The 8755-nt window shown below is 40.6% G+C and overlaps 1 protein-coding gene across 5 annotated transcripts in view; it reads right to left on the reverse strand.

The window, feature by feature from the left end:
* Esco1 (establishment of sister chromatid cohesion N-acetyltransferase 1) overlaps positions 1–8755 on the reverse strand; it is a 59598-nt gene that overhangs the window by 4899 nt on the left and 45944 nt on the right. For 4 of the 5 annotated variants that reach the window (XM_013349371.2, XM_013349372.2, XM_026783489.1 and 1 more), the window contains 2 exons: positions 3556–3699; positions 370–557 (listed from right to left, as the gene is read on the reverse strand). In XM_013349371.2, the coding sequence (XP_013204825.1) occupies positions 370–557; positions 3556–3699 (332 nt within the window). Of the gene's footprint in view, positions 1–369; positions 558–3555; positions 3700–8755 lie in introns of those variants that run through there. The other variant, XR_003377724.1, reaches the window with a different exon arrangement.

Genomic DNA, 8755 nt, shown 5'->3' on the forward strand with positions numbered 1-8755 from the left:
AGTGCTGGAATTAAAGACATGTGCCACCACCACTGGCCAAAAAGAATATTAAGAAAATTTTCTCTAAAAGTCAATTTTCCAAAACATTGTCTCTATATATATTTCTCTGTTTTTGTTTGGAAATCTCTAAGAGTGAACACAGGTTGAACTATGTTATATTGGCCTAATGTCACAGTTTTAAATAAAAGTTTAATATTTCATCTATTATCAAACATTTTCCTCTTCAGATTAAACAAAAAAGATTTACAGATCTAGTATATTTATACAAAATTTATAGTTAATACAAATAAAACTCATACAGTTATAATTAAGTATCAATCTTTAAACTAAAACTCTAAACTACTGCAAATGATTTGAGTCACACATTACCTTAGGCATTCAATCATGCGAGAAGCTATTTTCTTCCGCCGCATCATGCTAAACACCCATATTCGACTGATCCCACAGATTGCAGGCTCTGGCAATGTTGAGCAGCACCAGGCTTTTTGCCTTTCAAATCGGACTTTTTCTTCTTCTGACCTGATAACTGGAAGTTTCTCTTCTATAACTCGATAGCCCTATAAATGTCAAAAATGGCAAGGGAAATAAAGGTGGCAGTTATCTAGTGTAAATCTAGCTGAGGTCTGGCTGCTTAACAAACTAGCAAATCACTTAACAATCTGGGTTTACTTCCATTCTGACTCAACCCATAATAATATAATTAAGTATATCTACCACTAATCATTTTGAGTCATTTAACAAGGATTTTGCCATCCAAAGTGAACACCACAGGAATGGAATGTGCTTTCCTCTACCATCTGCTTTCTAAGCAGCAAAAGTACATGTTAAACCAGGCAATGGTGGTGCACACCTTTAATCCCAGCACTAGGGAGGCAGAGGCAGGCAGATCTCCGTAAACTGGAGGCCAGCCTAGTCTACATAGTGAGTTCTAGGATAGCCAGGGCTACACAGAGAAATCAAAAACCAAACAAACAAAAACAGCCGGGCATTGGTGATGCACAACTTTAATCCCAGCACTCAGGAGGCAGAGACGGGAAGATCTCTGAGAGTTCAAGGGCAGCCTTGTCTACGGAGCAAGTTCCAGGACAGAATCCAAAGCTACACCAGAGAAAAGCTGCCTCACAAAACCAAACCAAAGAAAAAAAAGGGAGGGGAGGAGAGGAAGAGAAGAACATATTCTGAGCTCAATAGTCACAGTGACTCTTCCTATACTGCACAATTCACCACCACACAAGAACTAAGAACAGGAAGAGAAGGGAAATCAAGAAAGCCTTTTCTGGGAGCTGTAGACAGCTTAGCGGGTTAGAGCACTGGTCCTAAGTTCAATTCCCAGCAACCACTTGGTAGCTCACACCATCTATAGTGAGATCTGATGTTCCCTTCTGGCATAAATTCATACACGCAGATAGAGCATACATACACATAAATAAATCTATTTTTAAAAAAAAAACTTTTCCTTTGATTTATCGAGATTCTCTGATCTCTTTTTTTAAAAGATTTATTTATTATTATGTATACAATATTCTGTCTTCATGTATGCCTGAAGGCCAGAAGAGGGCAACAGACCTTATTACAGATGGTTGTGAGCCACCATGTGGTTGCTGGGAATTGAACTCAGGACCTCTGAAAGAGCAGGCAATGCTCTTAACGGCTGAGCCATCTCTCCAGCCCCTCTGATCTCAGTAAGTAACTGTAAACATATATACACATTATTGTCAAAGAGGACATGACCAATCTCCTAATAAGACAAAGATAAAACTTAAAATAAAACTAGAAAACAAAATTTAAGAGTGATACATGTCTTCAATCCCAACAACTAGAAGGCAGAGGCAGGAAGATTCTTTGAGATCCAGGCTAGCCAATGCAATAAAGAGACTTTGTTTCAAAAGAACAAAAGGAGGGGGGCACTTGACAGATGGCTCAATGGTTGAGCTGGTCATGCAGGGGACTTGAGTTCAGTTCCCAAAATCCAAATGGTGGCTTACTACTATCTGTACCTTCTTCCGAACTCCACAGGCACCAGGCACGCACAAAGAATAGGATCATGCATGAAGGCAAAATACTCAAGCTGGCCCATGCCTTTAATTCCAGCATTAGGAAGGCAGAGGCAGGCAGGCAAATCTCTATGAGTCCAAGGTCAGTCTGGTCTACAAAGTGAGTTCCATGACAGCTAGAACTGTTACACAGAGAAATCCTGCCTTGAAAAACCAAAAGAAAGGAGGGGGAGCAGAGTATAGCACGAAGTTTCTGTCCTGCCTGGTCCCACAGCCATTCAGTCCCAAAGAAACATAGAGAGGCTTATTATTAACTATAAACTGTTTGGCCTGAGCTAATAGCTCAGGCTTATTATTAACTAGCTCTTACAACTTAACCCACAACTCTTATCTATGCTTAGCCATGTGGCTTGGCACCTTTTCTCAGCAAGGCACTCTCATCTTGCTTCCTCTGCATCTGGCTGAGGACTGCATCTCTGCCTTTCCTCTTCCCAGAATTCTCCTAGTCTGGTTGCCCCACCTACCTGCCTCCTGCCTGACTACTGGCCAATCAGCATTTTATTAAACTAATAAGAGTGACAAATCTTTACAGTGTATAAGCGTATTATCCCAGAGAGAGAGAGAGAGAGAGAGAGAGAGAGAGAGAGAGAGAGAATGACAGAACAAATGAGTGTGGCAGGACTACAATAAAATTGTATTTACAAAAACAGCCAGGCATGGTAGCACATGCTACCAATCTCAAGGAGCCTCACTCTGAGTCTGAAGCCAACCTGGTCATATAGTGAGTTCCAAAACAGCCAGGGTTACATAGTCAGACACTGTCTCAAAAAATAAATAAATAAAAAATAAAAAAAAAATTTTGGATAAAAGTAGGCGATGAGCTGGGCATACAACTATAATCCCAGCACTCAGGAGGGGGCAGCAGAGAACAACCTCAGCTACTGAGCAACTTCAAGGTAGGACTATGTGAGAGCCTAATTTTCTATACTATATCTACTATACCTTGCCTAGCCCCTGTTAACTCAAGTGCTAGGAGGATCAATTGAGAGAGGTATTAGTATACAGCACAAAACCTCTAAAGCTCTAACAGTACTCTTAATTCTATACCTTCCATCTCACTGATTTGAAAAACGAATTCCTGCCAAGTATGGTATGCACACCATTAATTCTAGTACTCAAGGGACAAAGCAGGTGGGTCTCTGAATTCAGGCTACACACTGAGACCCTGGGAAGAAGGAAGAAAGGGAGGGAGGGAAAAAAGGAAGACAGATTAATTCCCACCTGGGTGTGGTGGTATGTAACTGTAATTCCAGCACTCAGGAGGACAGCCTGAGCTACTAAGTGATATCCAGGCCAGGCAGTATTACATAGAGAGACTATGTCTCAAAAAGAGAAAAGAAAATCAATTCCTGCACAAGATATAACTCTATTATAGTGCAGAATTACATTATATCTTTATCTGAAATGTAGATAGATTTATTAGGATATTATTTAGTATTACATAGTAATAAGCTAATTTAGATATCAAACTATTTCTAAGCACTCTTTAGAAGTTACTTACCCACTGGATGTGTTCTGCAATCAAGCAGCCGACTACTTTTTTGTCATTAGAAATAAAGAGAAGTGTTTTAGTTCTGGAATAGCACATTAATGGAGCCTGTTGGAAACCCAAATCGTTGTCAACCATCTCTCTGATTTCATCAACCTGCCAAGTAAAGAACAAGACTTTTTTTAAAACAAAGAAAACATTGTATACAGGTGTAAAAAAAAAAAAAGACCATTCGATAAGATGAATATATTATTCCTAACCAAATACTCCCTAAGGAGTTTTTGAGACAGAAGTCTTGTTAATTCTGTTATGTAACTCTGGCTGTCCTGGTGCTCAATAAGTAGCCCAGGCTGGCCTTGAACTAGTGGCGATTGTTCTGCCTCAGTCTCCTGAATACTGAAATCATGGGTGTATGCCACCACACATTATAATTAAAAGGCTATACACATTAAAAGGCTGGAACTCTTTTACATGTCTGTACTGATTATTAACTCACTGATGGATTTTTAAGCACTGGAAGCAACTTGGTAGAAAGAGGGAAGGCACAGAGGTGTTGCCAACCCTAACGGTGTCGGAAACAAGGGTGAGCAGGAGTACAGCAGTAAGCCTGTGAGAGCACTGAGACTTTCTCAGGAGGAGCACAATGTGTATAAATGTAGAGCACACTGAATCTTAGCCAGCAAGATACTGTCCGCCCCAAGCTTTAGTTAGAACTCTCAACAGTAAAATGAAGGGAACAGAAGAAAGAAATTCATGTTCACTATCTGGTAAGCATCTAAAAGTGAGACACACCAAGAACTATAGTCATTTCAATCCAATATCCCTTGGAGTATTATAGTTCTTCATTTTGCATGTGGAAGAAACAAACTCAAAAGTGACATAATTTATGTCAAACACTAAACATCTAGAATATCACGGAGCAGAGGTCTGAACCCCAAACATTAGCATGGCATCAAAATGCTTCTTCCAAGTTCAAGCTACCAAGTTGTAGGCACTGAAAAAAAAAATAACAATTATGAGACAGATGGTGGTGGTACATGCCTTTAATCCCAGCACTAGGGAGGCAGAGACAAGCAGAACTCTATGAGTTCAAGGCCAGCCTGGTCTACAAAGCAAGTTCTAGGACAGGCTCCAAAGCTTACACAAAGAAACCCTATCTCAAAAAACCCAAAAGAAAAAATTCACAAATCTACAGGGACGTGCACACTAATTCCCACTCAAGTTTAAAGAACATAAATAGCCAGGTTGATGGCTTATCCCTTTAATCCCAGCACTTGCAAAGGAGGCAAATTTCTGCTAGTCTGGGGCCAGCCTGGTCTAATTTAAAAAGCAAGTTCCATGTCAACCAGGCTGGCCAGTGAGACCCCATCTGGGGGCAGGGGTGGGGCACACAATGTTGCAAATGTTTCATCTAATAACCATTCATGTCACTGAACCTAAAGTGCAAATAACCTCTAGAGTGGTTCATATTCTTGCTTCTTGTACATACCAGATTGTGTATCCCTTAGTCAATGATGAAAACTCACCCCCTCATAATTTCTAAAATTTTATATTTAATAAGAGCATCTAGAGACATTTGATTCTGGGGAAAACTAAACTGAATACTGGAAAAAGGAAGGCGGAATAGGGAGAAGCCATGTAGCTCCGCTGGAGAAAGATGCTTTACCACAGCCTCGTGGCGATACACAGATTAATGGAGATGGGCTAGTTTAGGATATAAGAGACAGAAATATGTCTGAGCTATGGGCCAAAGAATAGTGCAAATAATATGGTTTCTGAGTGATTACTTCAGAGCTGAGCAGCTGGGAACAAACACGAGGGCTCCTACTACAAATTGGTGCACCAACATGGTTGACTAAATCCATGTAAAACGTGAGAAAGCTTAAAAAGTCATTCTAGAAACGAAAGAACAGAGTTAAACACAGCTTCTAGGTAGACAGCATTTTACTGGCAGGTGCCACAGCTCCTTTTAAGCAAAGTCTTCCTGATTCAGCCATAGCAGAAAAAAAAGTCATCTGGTTTTGAAATGGCGGCTTTTGTGGACAGTGCTGCCAGTACAAACTCTGACGAGGTTTGGCTATGGAATGTTTGAATGAGGTTTGTGACCAGAGTGCTACAACTTGCTTAATGGCAACATAGACTCACTGTGTGTCTGAAAATGGGGCTGTGAGCACGGCTTGCACTAACTAACAGACCTTCGCCCCGACATGTTGGACTGGACAGAGTCAAAAGATAAAGCAGCCATAGAAGCACTTCACATTTTAAGAAATGCTCCTGGACAAAAAAAGAATTGCAAATATACAATAGGACAGATTCAGACATAAAAGAACTCTAAATGAGTCATAATGTTGGATAAATGTACGTAGGCTTGGGAGAGAGAAGAAAGAGTATATAGAGTTATTTAAAAAAATGGTTTTAAAAAGAAAACAAAGCAAAGTCTTTAGAGAGAGAGAGTACAGACAGTCATAGATTAAAGGAGTAAGATAATAAATATTAGAAAGTATTAGAGTAAAAACAAGCCACATAAAGATAGAATATACATTATATAGGGCTGGAGAGATGACTCAGCGGTTAAGAGCATTGCCTGCTCTTCCAAAGGTCCTGAGTTCAATTCCCAGCAACCACATGGTGGCTCACAACCATCTGTGATGAGCTCTAGTGCCCTCTTCTGGCCAGCAGGCATACACACAGACAGAATATTGTATACATAATGAGTAAATATTTTTTTAAAAAAAAAATGGAATATACAGTATATTATGTATATTATTGTGTTTTGAAATTTTTGACTTATAAAGGAGCTAAGTAATCAACATATCTACTTTAAAGGTATTTTGTCTTCAAAATTTGGGTCTAAGGATATGTTGCTTTAGAAAAGAGGTTCTTCTTTTGTTACCACAGAGGATGAGAACCTGTGAAATCCTTCCAGACTAATGTGGTTTGATGGACCAAAACCCCCTGAAAGGTCTCCAATAAACAGCCCCCAAAATTACTTTGCCCAACAAAAAGCAGGAAGCAGTATGGAGAAAACTATGTCCAAACTACCAAATATTGTTTATAAAGGTTTGTTTACATTTAGAGGGGGATATGCTATAGAGATCAATGCTTTGCATTGGTATGGATCTTGGTTATTGATACAAATTTAAGGTCAAGTTTGTTATACTGTATATAAACATTTCTGCTCTTGATTAAGGTATTGTGTTTGTGTAGCTCATTTAAAAATGTAATGTGCCAGGTGGTGGTGGTGCACACCTTTAATCCCAGCACTTGGGAGGCGGAGGTAGGTGGATCTCTGAGTTCGAGGCCAGCCTGGTCTACAAGAGCTAGTTCCAAAACAGCCAGGGCTACACAGAGAAACCCTGTCTCAACACCTCCCCAAAAATAAGAATGCAATATATAATTAAGAAATATAGGTTAACAGATAATCATCTATAATAGTCAAGCCTGTAGTCAGTCATGTTAGATTTTCTAGATGTACAGAAATATATTTCAGACAGATAGGCATTCTTCAAACCTTTCAAGGAGTTCAGAATATGGCATTTAAAATGTTTAAGAACTTAAGACTTTTCATGACAATGAGACACATCTGCTCCTAGAAGCACCAATGTACTTCAAGAGGATGATGGGCGCTGAAGAGGCTCCTTATAGAGTTGGATAGCCAAGTGGGCAAGAAACTGCTCTTGCCTGGACTGCTTGATGGTATGCTCTATGAACTGGACATGCAGGACCCACAGAGAAATGACTGCTGAACTGTAGTAATTAGGAGCGGCGGGGCTGCGTCCCCAGCACCCCGACCGCCTGCATGGCTAGCTTATGCCCCAAAATAATTACACGGACACTGTATTCATTTAATCACTGCTTGGCCATTTCTATCTAGGCTCTTCTAGGCTAACTCTCGCACCTGGACTAGCCCATCTCTAATAATCTGCTCTAGCCCACAAAGTGGCTTACCAGGGAGATTCTAGCCTACGTCCATCCTGGGTGGGAGCTTCATCACGTGTGCCTCAGAGAGCAGAGCTCTTGCCTCTGCCCGCAAGAGTAGAGCATCGTGTCTCTCTGAGGCGTCTGCCCCCGAGAGGAGAGCTGTCAAGTCTCTAAGCTCACTTCCTCTTCCTCCCAGCGTTCTGCTCCGTTCACTCCTCCCACCTACGTTCTAACCTATCAGGGCAAGCAGCTTCTTTATTTAATCAACCAATGACCTTCCTCCATCACTGAACTTGGTGAGATGATCTTTCAGGGTTCCTGCTTCATGAAAGAGTCTGCTAGACATTCTGCAGGACACAGAAGAAAGTGACTGACAAACTGCCAATATAGGCAGAACTGCTTTTGAAATCCCTACTTTGTGGAAAAATCTGCTGGACACCATGGGCCTATAGGCCAAAGATGGATGCTCCAATGATACAGAAAAACTCTGGGTGACTGTCCAGGCAGTAAGATGTCTCTGTCATTTCTAGAGTTTTGGAGGTTGCTTACAATCCACTTCCTGTTTAATTAGGTAATATTATATCCTTCTGGAGTCTTTGATGGAATTGAAGAATAGATAGTAATAATAGATAAAGCAGATATAAATACTGTAACTGTAATTCTTGCTTGATACCTGTTTTGTTATATGTAATTTTACTAGGTTAAAGTTAAAACCTTTTTCTGTTATTATATAACAGAAAAGAGGTGGTGATGTAGGATTCCCCTCTAATATGCTGTGATTAGCATTAATGAATAAAGAAACTGGCTTGGCCTGATAGGATAGAGTAGAACTAGGCGGGGAAAACTAAACTAAATGCTGGGAGAAGTAAGGTAGAGTAGGGAGAAGACATGTAGCCTCTGGAGATACATGCCAGAACTTTAACCAGTAAGCCACGGCTTCGTGGCGATACACAGATTAATGAAAATGGGTTAGTTTAGGATATAAGAGTTAGCCAATGAGAAGCTAGAGCTAATGGGCCAAGCAGTGATTTAAATAATATAGTTTCTGTGTGGTTATTTCGGGAGCCTGGGTGGCCGGGAAACGAACAAATGGCCCCCGACAACACATCTCTAATTGATTCTTACAAGCAGTTTGCTAACAATTCTTTCTGTTTTTAAAGTTATTATGTGTTACTAACTAGTAATAGAATTGGTTGTAAAGCCGGGCGGTGGTGGCGCACGCCTGTAATCCCAGCACTCGGGAGGCAGAGGCAGGCGGATCTCTGTGAGTTCGAGACCAGCCTGGTCTACA

The sequence above is a fragment of the Microtus ochrogaster genome, chromosome 18, assembly GCF_000317375.1.
Source record: "Microtus ochrogaster isolate Prairie Vole_2 chromosome 18, MicOch1.0, whole genome shotgun sequence".
Classification (NCBI taxonomy): domain Eukaryota; kingdom Metazoa; phylum Chordata; class Mammalia; order Rodentia; family Cricetidae; genus Microtus; species Microtus ochrogaster.